General features: G+C 45.2%; 1 protein-coding gene across 5 annotated transcripts in view; it reads right to left on the bottom strand.

The window, feature by feature from the left end:
* The window catches only part of LOC134082357 (NACHT, LRR and PYD domains-containing protein 3-like), a 52,255-nt gene that overhangs the window by 23,802 nt on the left and 10,900 nt on the right, over positions 1 to 17,553 (bottom strand). For all 5 annotated transcript variants that reach the window (XM_062538065.1, XM_062538228.1, XM_062538148.1 and 2 more), the window contains 3 exons: positions 15,837 to 16,057; positions 13,768 to 15,619; positions 12,994 to 13,164 (listed from right to left, as the gene is read on the bottom strand). In XM_062538065.1, coding sequence (XP_062394049.1) covers positions 12,994 to 13,164; positions 13,768 to 15,619; positions 15,837 to 16,057 — 2,244 coding nt within the window. The remainder of the gene's footprint in view (positions 1 to 12,993; positions 13,165 to 13,767; positions 15,620 to 15,836; positions 16,058 to 17,553) is intronic.

Below are 17,553 nucleotides of genomic sequence, written 5' to 3'. Positions count from 1 at the left end.
TATTTCCACTTAATTTTCAGACAAACCAAGCAAGGGACCACATGTACAGACTCTATAAATACTAACCATGATGTCAGTTTTTTATTCAAATAACTTGAAAGAGATCGTCAGGTATAAATGCACCATGCTAGTGGCCAGTTCATTCATTCACATGCTGTTACATGCTAACTGGCGCCTAGAGTACAAACACTACTAAAGGATATTTCCACTTAATTTTCAGACAAACCAAGCTAGGGACCACATGTACAGACTCTATAAATACTAACCATGAGGTCCGTTTTTTATTTAAATTACTTGAAAGAGATCGTCAGGTATAAATGCACCATGCCAGTTCATTAATTCAGATGCTGTTACATGCTAACTAGCGCCTAAAGTAAACACTTCTAAAGGATATTTCCACTTAATTTTCGGGCAAACCAAGCTAGGGACCACATGTACAGACTCTATAAATACATTTTGGAAACAGGTGTTGGCTAGAATTACGCTTTACATACAGTTTTTAAAATGAAAATAGTAGAGATATAGAGAAGAGATGTTTTACTTACCTAGTCCTAAGCCTGCTACTGGTGGTTTGAGTACTGACATTGTAGGCTATTCGCATCTGCTTGGATAAGTTTGCTATATGTTTCTAAACGTAAAGACATTTAACAACTTCTTTATCAGTCAGACGGTTACACAGATACGTGCAAGAACAACAAGTCACGTAAGAGATGAAATCGTTTAGCTTACTGCAACATGAGAAATCAAGTAGTGTGAAACTAGCGACAGTAAAGAAAATTCCAATATGGCCTCAGTTTCTCGGAACTGAGAAATCACAACTCCATCTTCTTCGTTTGTCTTCTTCTCTCTGGTCTGATCTATCATTCACTGAGCAGCGCCAGCGCCACACACCAGTGGCAGCAGGCTGCAGTGTTTGAACGTGGTTGCATTAGTTCTGCTTTTGACGTTCATATAAAATCGTAATAAATACATAATTGTTTTATTTGGTAAGCACAGGGTAGCCACGGGGGTGCCAGTGACACAGCTACATGGGGCCATGGGGCCATTCTAGGCTTCAGTGTAGAGCAGCCACGTTGAGGGACCATTCACTAAATGCACACATAAATACATTTATTATAGCCCCCCATGGATGAAAGTCCACAAAACTTGGCATACTCCCAGAGGGTGTCAGGTTAATCATACACATGACATTTGGTGCAGTTCATAGCATCTCATCTGAAGATAGGGGCAATTAAAGCAATATTACATTACATTTTCAATTTTTACCATGGGGGTGCAATTCACAAATGACTGGTTATAAGCTAAGTTGATCCGAGCTCTTGAGACCAACATACCATAACAAATTTGTTATCTTCGGTGCCACGGTTCAGGTAGTTATGTAGGAAAAACTGCAATTTTTGGGCTTCGGGCGGGGCCAGCGTGGGGGGGGGAGTGACCCCCGGGGACGAAACGAAATTTTTCCGTAGAAGTCTACTGGGGCTACATGCCCACCAAGTTTCATGTGCCCCGGTGTTACGGTGTCCCGGGAATCGTTGACCAAAAATTCAGAACCGATGACGGAAAAAAAAAAAAAAAAAAAACTTTGACAACAACTATATGACCGCTTCGCTAGCTATGCTAGCGGCGGTCATAATAATATGGTAGCCTTAAGAGAGGAGAGGGGTTTAAAAAAAAGTGGTGCTCATTAAATACAGGAATTTTCAGCATTTTTTTAGGACACGTCTAACCACATTTGAAGAGCCATATCTCAGAAACTAAACAAGATACCCAGCTAAAATTTTGGTTTTCTTCCAATGAGGCATGGAGGAACATTTGGACCAAAAATCAGGAAAAACTGAGGACCATGGTGTCGGACCTGTTACAACTGATATGGAATTGCCCTAATGTATTCAAATATGCAAATTATCTCATTAACTATGCGTGATATAAAAATGTCCCAAGCAGAAATGGATTCTACGCGGAAAAGTACTATAGAATCAATTGAGAAAAGTTTGGTAGTGACCTTTATTAGATCGTTCTGTGTAACAGAGTACAATTGTATTCCTCTATTGTTTATAATTACACAAAGATGGTTTTATTTTGACACACCGAATATGTACATAGTCTTCTTCTTCTTCTTCTGGGTGCTATTCAGCTTCCTGCCCCCTATCCCTATCCCCCTCTAATATTTCCTTTTTCCATATTTTTATGTCCCTGCCCCCTTCACCTCTTCCCTGTTTTCTGTTACCCTGGGAAGAGGTATGCTTCATAGAGATCGCTAAGACATGTGACCAAAGTCATCAAAACACAAAGAATTATGGGTAGGTTTGGCTCGCCTGATGCCAGCCCATGTAAACTAGTGGGTCTGGGTCTATGATCTGGCATGATAATAATGAAAACTAAGCGTGAAAAAATTGTGTGAAAAACAGTTATAATCTCGCGCTTCCTTAGTGCTGCTATCCAAGCCATTCCTCGCCTTTTTGTCACCTCTGAAACATGACGTATACTATTATTTTTCCACGCTGGAAAACTATAAAAGATAAGCTTCATGTTACTCTATTGAATTTTATAACACAGCAGGTAAACGGCATTTCGACAACTGCACTTCGTTGTTCCCGCACGTCAGTAAAACAACTTAATTTTGGGCCACCTATTCCCAAAATGCGTTGCGTTTTACGTCACGTTCTCAATCTCTATGTCTAATTCATTCTTCTAAATCTAATCTCTATCCCTTTTCTACATTGTCATCCACCACTTTTGAAACTGTAATATTGCATATTATTTCTTTGGGTACATTTCCCTTCATGTATTGAAGTGGTGACTTTTACTATTTTAATGTATTTTGTATTGTAATAAGAGCCACATGTGTAACATAAGCCTGTGGCTAACTAGCTTGTTATTACTGCATTACAGCCCTGTAGCTAACTAGCTACTGTAATACTGTATTACCCACAGACTGTTGTTAACGGCTAGTTAGCATGAATCGCTATTACTTAGCTTTTTCGTTTATTGCTTTTTGTAGGAGTTGGGAAGGAACCTGAACCCCAGCTGTACGCTGTTTGTGACTGTTTTGCAGGTGTGTCATTATTGTTGATTAATTTGATGTGTTTTGATGTTAAAACTGTGGACGAGTTAGCTATTTTGTCCGTTATGCTAGCTCCCGCTAGCTAGCTAGCGAGCTAACTAGCTCACTGTTAGAATGGGAAGCTAGGCAGTGTTTTGTGTCGAATTAAGCCTGAATTCCTAGCGAACTGTTTAAGGAACTTGACATATATTTGTTGGGGTTTTATTGGGCATTCTAATTGTAATATGTATATGTTGGGTTACCTGGCCCTGTTTTCTGTTACCCTGGGAAGAGGAGTTGGGAAGGAACCTGAACCCCAGCTGTACGCTGTTTGTGACTGTTTTGCAGTAAACCGCCCGCTTCTGACTGAAACAGCTGTGTGTCGGCGTCACGTTCTTTTATAATCTATGCTCAACCAATCACAACGCAGAGAGCTAAATCCACCGGTTACACTTGGTGCCGTGACTCCGTGACAGCTAGATCAACGCCTGCTTGATCGCCGGGATAACTGCGCCCCCTCCTCCATCTTCACGCAGGGTGCCGTTTTATGTGTGTGTGTGAAAGAGAGGTACTCAGTGCATAGGATATGTTCTGATATGCAGAGTAGTTACTAGAGCCTCTGTATAATTGTAAATGTTTTATTTTTCTCATTTAATGTTATTGCCGTCAATGTGACTTATAATATTGGCAATTTTGGGTCTGTATATTTAATTCTAGTGACATTTTAAGTTTCACACTATAAGCTCAGCAGTGTGTAGTTTATAAGCTACTGAGCCAGGATAGTTACTGTCTAGTTTTTCACTTCTGGTTCTGGGCTAGCATTATTATTGCATTTAATTTTAAGTCTGTTATTGCTGTAAGATGGCGGGACGAAATAATAGCCCAGATAGGGACTCAGTGGATGATCCATGTATGCTTAGAAACAGGCTGTGTCCAGGTGGTTTTGGGAGAGTTTGCCCTTTGGGGGTACACAGTGTTGGTGGGGGGAGGTCAGTTAGTAGTGTGGGCCTAGATGACTTGGTTAGAGGCCCAGTGGCTACTTCCACCCCTCTGAGAGATACTGTCTGCATGCCCCGCACAAGTCAAACCATTCCAGCAGCACATGCAGCCCCTATGTTTACACTAGCAGCACAGGCAGCCCCTACATCTACACTAGCAGCACATGCAGCCCCTGCATCATCACCTCTTACATGTGCAGCCCCTATGCCCAACACACAAGTGATTAGTGCAGATACACTGGGCATTATCATGTCTGATTTAGCTAGGCAGATCAGTGATAACATCACTGCCAGTATGCACACACTGCATCAGGCCAGTAGTCAGCCACACACCAGCCACTCTTCATCACCCCTGGCAGCGGCAGATGCTTCTAAGGTTAGTGTGACTGTGCAGTCGGACTCCAAACTCCCTCCCTTTTTCAGAGGCGACCACACAGACAAGTTTTCTGTTGATGAGTGGGAGGATGTGGTGATGAGCCATCTCTGTCACTTGGACCGCACAGAGCGTGAGAAGGTTGACTTTGTCATGAGTCGTCTCCTAGGCAAGGCAAGGGATATGGTGAGGGTCTCCCTTAGGTGCAGTTCTGGACTGGCCTCCAGTGGCAGCTTATCTGTCGTGTTTGAAATCCTAAAGAGGAACTTTAGTGAGCTGACGTATTCCAACATGCCGATGAGAGACTTTTACAACACTGTTCCACGCCGCAGTGAGTCTGCTATGGAGTATTGGATTCGTCTCAATAAGGCTATTGGTGTGGCAGAGGAGTGTCTGCGTCAGCAGCAGAAGGCTGTAGGAGATACTGGAGCAGAGGTAGTGGCTATGTTCGTATCTCACTGTCCAGACCCCAAACTTGCTGTTTCTCTCACATTCAAGCCAGCTGAGCAGTGGACGCCGTCAGAGATCCAAGAGAGGTTAGATGTCCTACAGCACGCCAGACTCAGGTTGGTGCTGGCCATGCCCCGGCCACACAGTTAAACTAGATAGCCCATGTAGTGCGAGGGGTACCATGGGCTCTTCTGCCGAAACCCTCGGTGATAATGACTTTGAATCTGTGTATGTAAATAGTTGCACTCTCTTGCCAGCCAATACTACGGCTATCTATCTCAATTCCCAGCGGGTCGGGGGCGCGAGTGACTTGTTCTACACCCCAGTTGTAGTCAGTGGCCTTGTTTCGTTGGAGGGCATGCTGGATTCGGGCTCCATGTCATGTTCGCTGAGCGAAGAGGGTGAAATGAGACTGAAAGCATCAGGCGTTCTACCGTGTCCACAGCCAGTCCCCAGTAACATTGTTCTTATTGGATGTGGCGGTTTATCCACACGCCCTAAGTGCATATATGAGCTGGAGATTGAGGTTTCTGGATCCAAGTTTCTGGTGCCTACTTTTGTGATATCTGGCCAGCGTGATGAGTTTATCATTGGAACCAACGTCTTAAAGCCCCTCCTCAATCGTCTGAAGTCTGAGAAGAAGTACTGGGACGTGGTCACCTCTGCTAGCTCCAGCCCTGAGTGTGAGCGGGTTCTGGAGCTCCTCACTTGTTGTGTTTCACGCTGGGCAGGTCCAGAGTCAGTGGGTCCAATTGGCACGGTTAAGCTGAGGCGAGCCATCACTCTGTTGCCCAAGCAAGAGTACCTGGTGTGGGGCAAGTTACCGAGCCATGTTAATGTGTCACCTGGTAGCACAGTGATAGTGGAGCCCACCGCAGCTCGTTCTGGTCCTAGGAACATTCTAGTGGGGAAAGTTATCACACCGATGTGGGGAGACCACTGGATTCCCATGAGAGTTCTGAATCCGACTGAGTCTCCTGTAAGACTGCGCCGCAACACAAAGCTAGCTGATGTGTCGCCGTGCCTGGCTGTGGAAGATCTGCCTTTGACTCAGGGTATCACCTGTAACAGTGCTGTCCATACTCAGACAAACACGCCACCGCCGCTACACTCTCCAAAGCAGTGTCTAGATGCCTGTGGCCTTGGAGATGTCGACATTGACGCGTGTGAGGTGTCGGATGAGTGGAAGTCCAGGCTGGCTGAGCTACTTACCAGGTTTCACGACGTCTTTTCCAAGGACAAGCTTGACTGTGGGGAGGCGAGAGATTTTGTACACCGCATCCACCTCACTGATGATCGCCCGTTCCGGCTTCCTTACCGCCGTATTCCACCTGCTCACTATCACAAGCTGAGAGAAGTCCTGAGTGACATGGAGGAGAAGAATATCATCAGAAAGTCCATCAGTGAATATGCCTCGCCTTTAGTGATGGTCTGGAAGAAGAACGGAGATCTCAGGTTATGCACAGACTTTCGCTGGCTTAATGCCAAAACTGTGAAGGATGCACATCCCTTGCCACACCAGTCAGACTGTCTCGCTGCCCTTGGTGGGAATGCACTGTTCAGCACCATGGATTTGACATCTGGGTTTTATAACATTCCCCTCCATGAGTCTGACAAGAAGTACACAGCCTTCACAACACCACTTGGCTTGTATGAGTATAATAGACTCCCCCAAGGTCTGTGTAACAGTCCAGCTTCATTCATGCGCATGATGATGAGCATTTTTGGTGACCTCAACTTTTCCACCCTTTTATGCTACTTAGACGATCTTTTAGTCTTTGCTCCATCTGAGGCTGAGGCCCTGTGGCGTCTTGAGGTTACATTCACCAGGTTGAGGGCACACAATCTGAAGCTCTCCCAGAAGAAGTGCCACTTTTTGCGCAAGTCTGTTAGGTTCTTAGGGCATGTTGTGAATGTGGGTGGTGTGTCTGTCGATCAAGAGAAGGTTGACGTCATCTCAAGCTTCACCACACAGGATCTCATGATGGCGGATGGGTGCACGCCTTCCCAGAAGAGAGTTCGCTCCTTCCTGGGAATGGTGATGTATTATCAACATTTCATCCCTGGCTGTTCCTCTATCGCTAAACCACTGTTTGCCCTGACTGCTGGACAGAAACGTAGGGGTAGGCATGACCGGAAGCTCCAGAGGCCTGGTACTTACCGTGAGCTGACTCCGGGTGATTGGACTCCAGCCTGTGTAAAAGCTTTTGAGGACCTCAAGGGGGCACTGATGACCAGTGTAGTTCTAGCCCATCCGAACTTCAGCCAACCGTTCATCCTGTGCACTGACGCTTCCCTTGATGGCTTGGGGGCCGTTTTGTCTCAGGTTCCAGAGGGTGAGGACAGAGCCAGGCCTATAGCTTTCGCCAGCAAGTCTCTTAGTCGGAGCCAGGCCAACTATCCAGCACATCGGCTTGAGTTTTTGGCTTTGAAGTGGGCTGTGTGTGATAAGTTTAGTCACTGGCTCAAAGGTCACACCTTCACCGTCTGGACAGACAACAACCCTCTCACGTACATTCTGACAAAGCCCAAGTTAGATGCATGTGAGCAGCGGTGGGTCTCAAAGCTGGCGCCATACACTTTTGACATCAGACATGTCCCTGGGACAAAGAACGTGGTTGCTGATGCGCTGAGTCGTGACCCCTTTGTGAAGCTTGTCAGCCAACGGCTCTTGTCTGAGTCCTACTTAGATCTGCTGCAGCGAGCTTCTGAAGTGGACAACAGCTGTGTTCAGGACATGTTCCGCCTCACCTGTAATCCTCAGACCATGACTGATTCTTCCCTCAGTCTCGATCAGCCTTTTTCCATGTCAGGTGATGATGTGTCAGCTGCCTTGGATACGCAGGATGCTTGGGAACATGGGGCTCAGCAGCGAGCCACTTCCCTCGGTGACCACCTGACAAGCCTGGGGAATTGTGGTCAGGACACACTCCATACATGGTCGACGGAAGAGCTGAAAGCCCGCCAGCTACAGGATGTGGCCGTTTCCAGAGTGATTTTCTACGTTGACCGGAAACTGAGACCGTCAAGGCGTGAACGTGCTCAAGAGAATCATCTGGCCTTGAAAATGCTGCGTCAATGGGAAAAGTTCCAGCTTAGAGATGGAATTCTCTATCGAGTTTCCAAAGACCCCCTCACCAACACAAAGAGGTTTCAGTACGTTGTGCCGGACTCTCTGAAAGCTGATGCATTGGCTGGCGTGCATGACTTGGCCGGTCATCAAGGTCAACCTCGAACACTCTCCCTTGCTCGTCAGAGGTTTTTCTGGTACGACATGGAGAAGGACGTTAGGAGTCATGTCAGAAACTGTGTGAGATGTGTCCTCAGCAAAACCCCTGAGCCAGCAGCCAGAGCTCCCCTGCAGAGCATCAAAACATCTGCCGCTCTGGAGCTCGTCTGCATTGATTTCTGGTCTGCAGAGGACAAGAACAACAAGTCCGTGGACGTCTTGGTCGTCACTGACCACTTCACTAAGCTGGCCCACGCGTTCCCCTGTCAAGACCAGACGGCTAGGCGGGTGGCGAAGAAGCTCTGGGACAACTATTTCTGTGTGTATGGCTTTCCCATCCGCTTGCACTCAGACCAGGGAGCTTCGTTTGAGAGTGAGCTGATCGCGGAGCTTATGGAGCTGGCTGGCGTGCAGAAGTCTCACACCTCTCCCTACCATCCGATGGGCAACGGTGGTACAGAGAGGTTTAACCGGACGCTGGGAAACATGCTGCGGTCCTTGCCTCCACAGTCCAAACAGAAGTGGCCCCAGTTGATTCAAACCATGACATTTGTGTATAATTGCACAGTCCATGAGACGACTGGGTTCGCGCCGTTTTATTTGATGTTTGGCAGGGTCCCGAGGCTGCCTGTTGACCTGATGTTCAGGAACGTGAGCTGTGACGAGAGGATTGCAGACTATGGTTCTTATGTGAAGGCTCTGGCCAGCGATCTCCAGTCCGCCATGCAAACTGCTCAGAAGAACTCCAGGCTCGAGCAGAGACATCAGGCTGAGCAGTACGACAGGAGAGTCAAAGGTTTGGCACTTTCCATCGGTGACCGTGTCCTTGTTGCCAACAAAGGTTGCAGAGGGAAGCGCAAGCTCGCTGACAAATGGGAACCAGATGTGTACACTGTGATAGCCTCAAAGCCCAGTCTCCACATCTACAAAGTTGAGGGCAGTGATGGTAAACGAAGAGTGCTGCACAGAAACCTCCTGTTGCCAGTGAACTTTCTGCCACTCAGTGTAACTTCTGAAGTCACTCCAAGCGAGGCAGCCGAATGTGTCAGTGTGAGTGCGTCCCTGTCCGAAGCTCATTTGTCAGACCTCTCCTCTGATGATGCCCTACCCCCTACTGCCACTGATCTGTCATGCCAGGATGGCCCCGTTGCAGACCGTACCTCCTCATGGGTTGCTGAGCAGTCTGCAGTGCAGGATGACGTTCTTGGATCTGATGTGGATGGCCTGGGATCCCCCAATTCAGATGTGTCTCCTGATGGCGCCTTGGATGCCTTTACTGGTGATGTGGTGGGCCCTGGTGATGTTGCGGTACATGTCGCGCCCATTGCCCCGCCCAACCCCCCTCACAACACTGATACTGACTACACTGACCCCTTACCTCCCCCTCCCATATCTAGGTTTGGTAGAGTGATTAGACCTGTGTGTAGACTGATAGAGTCTATGACTCAGTTACAGACTATCCTAGGTGGGGATGAGGCCTTAGGCCATGTCATTCACGTGTAGTAGGCACATGTGGGTTGGTATTTAGTTGTCTTTCAGCTTTTTGCTGTCATCCATGGGTTGTGGAGCCTTTTTCTCTGAGTGTGTAAACTGTTCTTTCTGTGTGACATTACAGAGTTATTGCTCACCCGTCATAGACTGTGCTTAGTTGTAGCCTTACTGCTGAGGTGTGTATGGCACCTCGCGTACCCAGTTAGTGTCCCGGGTCCTGATCACCCCGGTTCACGCCTGACCTTTCTAGGTAGCTGCCACGCTGGTATTTGTAATGGCTGTTGGAGGGAATTGATGGGTGCTGTTGTGTTTGAAATTGTTTTTTTATCTTTGTATAATTCTAGGGGGGTGAGTGTAACAGAGTACAATTGTATTCCTCTATTGTTTATAATTACACAAAGATGGTTTTATTTTGACACACCGAATATGTACATAGTCTTCTTCTTCTTCTTCTGGGTGCTATTCAGCTTCCTGCCCCCTATCCCTATCCCCCTCTAATATTTCCTTTTTCCATATTTTTATGTCCCTGCCCCCTTCACCTCTTCCCTGTTTTCTGTTACCCTGGGAAGAGGTATGCTTCATGTCTAATTCATTCTTCTAAATCTAATCTCTATCCCTTTTCTACATTGTCATCCACCACTTTTGAAACTGTAATATTGCATATTATTTCTTTGGGTACATTTCCCTTCATGTATTGAAGTGGTGACTTTTACTATTTTAATGTATTTTGTATTGTAATAAGAGCCACATGTGTAACATAAGCCTGTGGCTAACTAGCTTGTTATTACTGCATTACAGCCCTGTAGCTAACTAGCTACTGTAATACTGTATTACCCACAGACTGTTGTTAACGGCTAGTTAGCATGAATCGCTATTACTTAGCTTTTTCGTTTATTGCTTTTTGTAGGAGTTGGGAAGGAACCTGAACCCCAGCTGTACGCTGTTTGTGACTGTTTTGCAGGTGTGTCATTATTGTTGATTAATTTGATGTGTTTTGATGTTAAAACTGTGGACGAGTTAGCTATTTTGTCCGTTATGCTAGCTCCCGCTAGCTAGCTAGCGAGCTAACTAGCTCACTGTTAGAATGGGAAGCTAGGCAGTGTTTTGTGTCGAATTAAGCCTGAATTCCTAGCGAACTGTTTAAGGAACTTGACATATATTTGTTGGGGTTTTATTGGGCATTCTAATTGTAATATGTATATGTTGGGTTACCTGGCCCTGTTTTCTGTTACCCTGGGAAGAGGAGTTGGGAAGGAACCTGAACCCCAGCTGTACGCTGTTTGTGACTGTTTTGCAGTAAACCGCCCGCTTCTGACTGAAACAGCTGTGTGTCGGCGTCACGTTCTTTTATAATCTATGCTCAACCAATCACAACGCAGAGAGCTAAATCCACCGGTTACAGTTCTGGATTTTTCCCTGTCTACTAGGCCTAGTCCGCGTTGCCTTACATTAGGTCGCTACATTAAAAAAAAACAAAAAAAAACCTGTAGCCTACCGTGTGGACCTTTAGGTGACACACAACAAACATTACACCAGACACAGCAGCGGAGAGTGGTCACTGGTTGTCAGGGAAGACGTGAGGCGACCGTCGCCATGAGAACCGCTGTTGTTGAGTTGGGAACGATGGCTGCGCGCGGTGAGCTCCCAGGATAACGGTTTCCAATCGAGGCTTTTCCATTAACGTCCACCAAGTTGTAACGTCAATCTCACTAGCTGCTATGGCGAACATTCCCATCTCTGTCCTTCCGTATCAATTGCAAACAGATCCCGAGACTGATTCCAGACTAACGGGTGTGTGTTACAATACTCTCTTACCGATCTAGTTAGCACTAGCAGTTAGATACCGATTCAGCTACCGAATGACTTCAACGTTCAAGTTAACTTCACTCAAAGAACTGTCACGACTACTAACCTCCACAATGTCGACTCATCCGACTCTTGCCAAAATAATACGTGACTATATCGACCTCCGTGGCTGTATCATCCAACTACACTGATCTGTTATGACAGCTTGTAACATTTTAGCAACTTTTTCACCCGAGTGTCAAAACCGTGTAGCCTAGTTCTAGCTTCCCTTCTTCTCTGTTTTTCAACTGCCCTGGTTGCTAAGCAGCGACGTCATCCGACCAGAGCCATATAAAGAGATATTTATATGGCTCTGCATCCGACCACCACAGTCACGTGAATGTACATTCTCTCTTGTTACATTTTACAACACTCCACAAAACTAGGCTACCAGCATGTTCCATTATAACCCATGTTGTAACCTCACAAAACCATTTTATTTTTCGACAACACATGCATGCATACGTCAAGTCATGTTAATCTGCAAAGGAGCAGAGGGTAGGCTATCCTAACATCAGAGACTGATAGCCTTTAAACATGACATGGATAAAAATCGCATTGTTGAAACAAGTGCTTAAAATTGACCAGCTTGCACGGCATGATCAACAACACACAGCAAATAGCCTACGAATTATAAGGTCCATAGAAAGTTCCCCACGTATTAGCTCTACATTACTTCAGTTAAGAAGCATTTAAAGCAACATTAACGCCTGTGAGGAGGTCACACCAAATCCAAGACTTGTCTTGCACAGCAACCTGCCAACATAACGATATAGGAACCCTGGACACAATGCCATTGTCAGAAGTCTATGATAGGCCTGCACTGCATCCTATGGGTTTAATGCCTAAATTAACATGATGCACACTTCCATTTCCGTGAATAAATTTATTTTTTGCAAATGTGCAATGTGCAATGAGAGCTTCTCTGTTCACTGTTAATGGAATTTCATTCGACCCAATAGAGATAGTGGGAGAAGGCAGGATGGTAGCAAAGCTGACATCTATGCTGGGCAATGAGCGTGCGTCACCCAATGCATGTCACTCTGACAACACTGAGCAGCTGTTTCAGTGACAGGGTGCTAGCACCATCCCGATAGAGCACAAGGCACTTTAGAACTAGAGCTGTTCTACTGACTACCTTTTTATACAGTGCTTATACATTGCATTAGGACAGGTTATCCTTGTTGTTGTATGTATTTATTTATCTATTTATTATGTATTTTAGCATTAGTGCAGGCTGATGAGATTGTCTGGTATTGTGATAATGGTTGTACATAGTGGTTGTGCTTTCCCCACATGTGCTCCAACAAGTAGGCTATAGTGGAGGGATGCATGCCCAAGGAATGTGTACTGTTGCATGATGTTGCATGTCTTAAAGATGTACTGTTGTATGTGGGGGGAGGGGGTGTCTGGAAGTCTTATTTTTTCCTTTCCTTCACTGTCTGGACGATGTAACAATGCAAATTTCTCCTTTGGGAGACAATTAAAGGATTATCTTATCTCATCTTATCTTATCTTATCATAATAATGATCCTTTACAAAGACATGTCTGACTAACACCAACCTTAAGGTCTGCAGTTTGCAGTTAGGGCTAGACAGTCCCTTAGAAAGGAGGTGTACTCCAGAATCTCCCAGGTCATTGTGACTCAGGTCCAGCTCTATCAGGGAGTTTGGTGACAGTAGAACAGCAGCCACAATTCCACAGGAATTCTCTGAGAGTTTGCATTCAGCAAGTCTGCATAACAACATGAAAACACAAACAACAAACATATAAAATATTGCAGAAATAGACAAATGGAATACAAAGTGCTCCGATCAACACAATCAACACAATCATCATTTCAAATCACACACACACACACACACACACACACACACACACACACACACACACACACACACACACACACACACACACACACACACACACACACACACACACACACACACACACACACACACACACACACGGCTAAGTGACCCGCATAAGACTTACAGTGCACATGTAAAATGGAAAAATAAAGATGAACTGAACTGAATGCAACATTCTCTTCCTCTCTCACAAACTCACACACCTGCACATTTGCAAAAGCTCATTCTAATGAAATAGTGTGCTATTCTACAGAAATAACACACATCAATGGGCTCCTTTCAAGAGTGAAAAACTCCAAATTCAAATTTGCTAACAGGTTATTCAGGGTTCACCCCAGCTAGTAGTAGACTAGTGACTTTACTATAGCAACATTAGATTTAGTCACTATGGAACTATAGTGACTAAATCTAATGTTGTTATATAAAGTCACTAATAGCTGGGGTGAACCTCTCTCCAGAAACTCACCGTGCCTTTCTGCAGCACTTCACAGCTGGGATCAGTCTCCTGCGTCCCTCATCTGATGTGTTGTATTTCTTCAGGTCAATCTCATCCAACACCTCCTCAGACATCAGAAGCATGTGGGCCAGTGCTGAACAGTGGGCAGGAGATAACTTCTGTTTGATGTTCTTTGGTGATGACAAGTATTTCTGAATTTCTTTGTGCATGGAATCATCATTCATTTCAAATAAGCAGTGGAAAAGATTGATGCATCGTTCAGGAGAGAGACCTTCTCTGTTGAGCTTCTTCATGTACTGACATGTTTCCTTAATACTAAGATAACTGTTGTGTTTCTTGCTCAGTAGACCTTGCAGAAGTTTATGATTTTTCTCCACAGAAATGCCCATAAGGAAACGAAGAAAGAGATCCAGGTGTCCATTCTGGCTCTCCAAAGCCTTATCAACTGCACTCTTAAGTAAAACATGTAAGTCATCTTGAGGTTTTAATCCTAGTGCGGACTGAAAGGTATATAACTTTGATGGATTGAGTTCATCTCTATGCTCATCACTGACGAGGGTTTTCAATGCCGTGTGGTTCTTATCCAAATATGAGTGAAACACAAACACACCTGCGAGAAACTCCTGGACACTAAGATGCACAAAGCAGTAGACCTTCTTCTGTTGAGATTCCACAGATTCTGTCTTGAAGATCTCAGTGCACATGCCAGAGTACACTGAGGCTTCACTGACCTCAATGCCACACTCTCTCAGGTCTTCCTCATAAAACATGAGGTTGCCATTTTCTAGATTCTTGAAAGCCAGTTCTGCCAGCTTCAGTAAAATGTTTCTCTGAGATTCCAGAAGTTTCTTTGTATCTGTTGCTGGTCCACTCTGATACTTCTGATCCTTTCTTGTGGTCTGGATGAGCAAGAAGTGTATGAACATCTCAGTCAGTGTTTTGGGAATGTCTTTGATGTTTTTCCTTTCCAGCATCTGCTGAAGTACAGTGGCTGCAATCCAGCAGAAGACTGGAATGTGGCACATAATATGGAGACTCCTGGATGCCTGAATGTGCGAGATTATTCTGTTGGCCTGACTCTCATCACCTATTCTCTTCCTGAAATATTCTTCCTTCTGTGTGTCATTGAATCCTCGTACTTCTGTTACCTGGTCGATGAACTGAGTAGGAATCTGACTGGCTGCAGCTGGTCTTGAGGTTATCCAGATGAGTGCAGAGGGAAGCAGAGTTCCCTGAAAGATGCTTGTCATCAGAACATCCACTGATGATGTTTGTTTCACATCAGATAACTTACTGTTCTGTTCCAGGTCCAGAGTCAACCGACTCTCATCCAAACCATCAAAGATGAACACAACCTGACAGTCTTTGTATCCTTCACCATCATTCAGCTCCTTCAGCTCAGGGTGAAAGTCAAGCAGGAGCCTGTGAAAACTATACTGATCATCCCTGACTAAATTAAGCTCACGGAAAGAAAGGGGAAACATAAAATCTATATTCTGATTGGCTATCCCATCTGTCCAGTCAAGAATGAACTTCTGAACTGAGACAGTTTTTCCAATTCCCGCAACACCCTTGGTCATTACAGTTTTGATGTGCTTCTCCTGTCCAAGTAAGGGCTTGAAGATGTCGTTGCAGTTGATTGGTGTGTCTTCTGTGGACTGAGATCTGGACGCTGACTCTACCTGCCAAACCTCATGTTCCTTATTCACCCCTTCACTCTCTCCCTCTGTTATGTAGAGCTCTGTGTAGATCTTATTGAGGAGTATCTCAGCTCCTGGTTTGATGATGCCTTCAGAGATGTTCTCAAACCTCCTCTTCAGACTGCCTTTGTGATTCTCTATAACTCTCCTCAGGTTTTCATCTGTTTACAATTGACAAAACAAGTCATTAAAAAGTCAAAATAAAAGTCAATGATCAAATATGTATGTGTTTTTTTTGTGTGCCCGTGTGTGTGCCCACGTTTATGTGTATGTGTGTGTGTGTGTGTGTGTGTGTGTGTGTGTGTGTGCCCGTGTGTGTGTGCATATGGTGCTTAACCGTGCAAAGTGTAAGTCAATAGTGAGTTAAGCGGTGTTCACCCTGTGTTCCCTTATCTGTGTGTTCATCCAGAGGAGGTTGGGTCCTGCATGTCTTTCCACACTGGGGACAGGCTTGGTCTCCTGGTAGTCCAGGCTGCTCCCAGTAGCTGCTGATGCACTGCCTGCAGAAACTGTGTCCACAGGTGGTGATGACTGGGTCCTTCAGTACCTGCTCACACACTCCACACCTGGACTGATCCTGGGTCAGATCAGCCCTTAACCTGCAGGTGCATCAGACAAAGAACACTTGGACTAATACACTGATTGCTCCTCAGATCATCCAATGATTCAAATGTGCAGTTGCATCGATGTGACTCATTAAGAATCGGTTCATGTTTATTTTCACACCAATATTTTCTCCACATAACATTTCTCTCTTGCCCACCTAAACTGTAGATGGTGGCATGCAGGCTAGCTGTAGTACAGCTTACGTTTGAGTGTTTACACATTTGGACTTCCAATCACCATCAGAGTGGCAGATCCTTTGTAGCCAATAAGGAGCAGTAGATGTAGCCTGTAGCTCTGATAGCAGCTGAGAATACTGTATACTGTACTCACTCCGTTGACAGGCAACTCTCAGTTTGGCTTACATCCACATTACATGTGTCTGTGTGTCTGTGTGTGTGTGTGTGTGTGTGTGTGTGTGTGTGTGTGTGTGTGTGTGTGTGTGTGTGTGTGTGTTGCTAATACCAGTTTGGCTTACATCCACAGCAGAATCACTTGAAGTTTTAACACGTTGGGTTCAGCTGACTGGGAATCTGACTGATCGTCCAGAACCGTACAATAATACAATTATTCCACCTATCAGCCTATCAGAAATGAAGTTTGATCTGTGCAAATATCAGTAACCAACATAAAACATAACAACCAACATTTTGTTTTTAAATGTAGTAAGCCTATCTAATGTTATGTGGGAATGGCAAGAAAATTATTGTGAACAATTCATCACTTTGACAACAGTGCATATGTTGTTTATTAAACCGAGGACAACGATAGTGTATGTGTGTGTGTGTGCTAGTCTGTGTGTGTGCGCGTGTGTGTGTGTTTGGATGTGGATGTGTGTGTGCGTGAATGTGTGTGTGTGTGTGTGTGTGTGTGTGTTGCTAATACCAGCTAGCTGTCACTATTAAATTGAATACCGGTCAGGCTTTTTAGCGCAGGTTAAGATTTTAATCATGGATTTGTCAAACCATAGCATAATGTTAGTGTAATGGCTAAAACTAGATGCACCGCAAAGTGGTACACAATATGACCACCACTCAGTCCTGCACATTCTCTCTGCAAAAATATATCACGCTTGTCAATTTGTATCCATCGTCTACTCCATCTCCTACTGCAACTTTTAGCAACTTTTATGTATGTAAATTAGTGTGTGCATGTGTGTGCGCTTACTTTTGTGTACAGTATGTGTGCTTCTCTGTCTGTGAGTTTCCACTTGTGAGTGTGTGTGGTGGGGGAATGGGTTTGTGTGTGATTAACACAGTTTGGGTGTGGGGACAATACATTTTACAAACTCACTCCTGTGTGTGTGTGTGTGTGTGTGTGTGTGTGTGTGTCTATTTGGCTGTATTTGTGTGTGTGTGTTATGACACCACCGATCTCAACCTCATCCAGCTCCTCCACTCCCCTCTGGAGGCAACAGTGTCACTGCAAGAGCTCCAGCAGGCTACTGAACAGGACCCAGTGTTTGCACAGCTCCGCTCCTTCATCCACCCCG

This window comes from Sardina pilchardus, chromosome 1, assembly GCF_963854185.1.
Source record: "Sardina pilchardus chromosome 1, fSarPil1.1, whole genome shotgun sequence".
Lineage (NCBI taxonomy): Eukaryota > Metazoa > Chordata > Actinopteri > Clupeiformes > Clupeidae > Sardina > Sardina pilchardus.
This window is presented reverse-complemented; position numbering and strand designations above follow the sequence as displayed.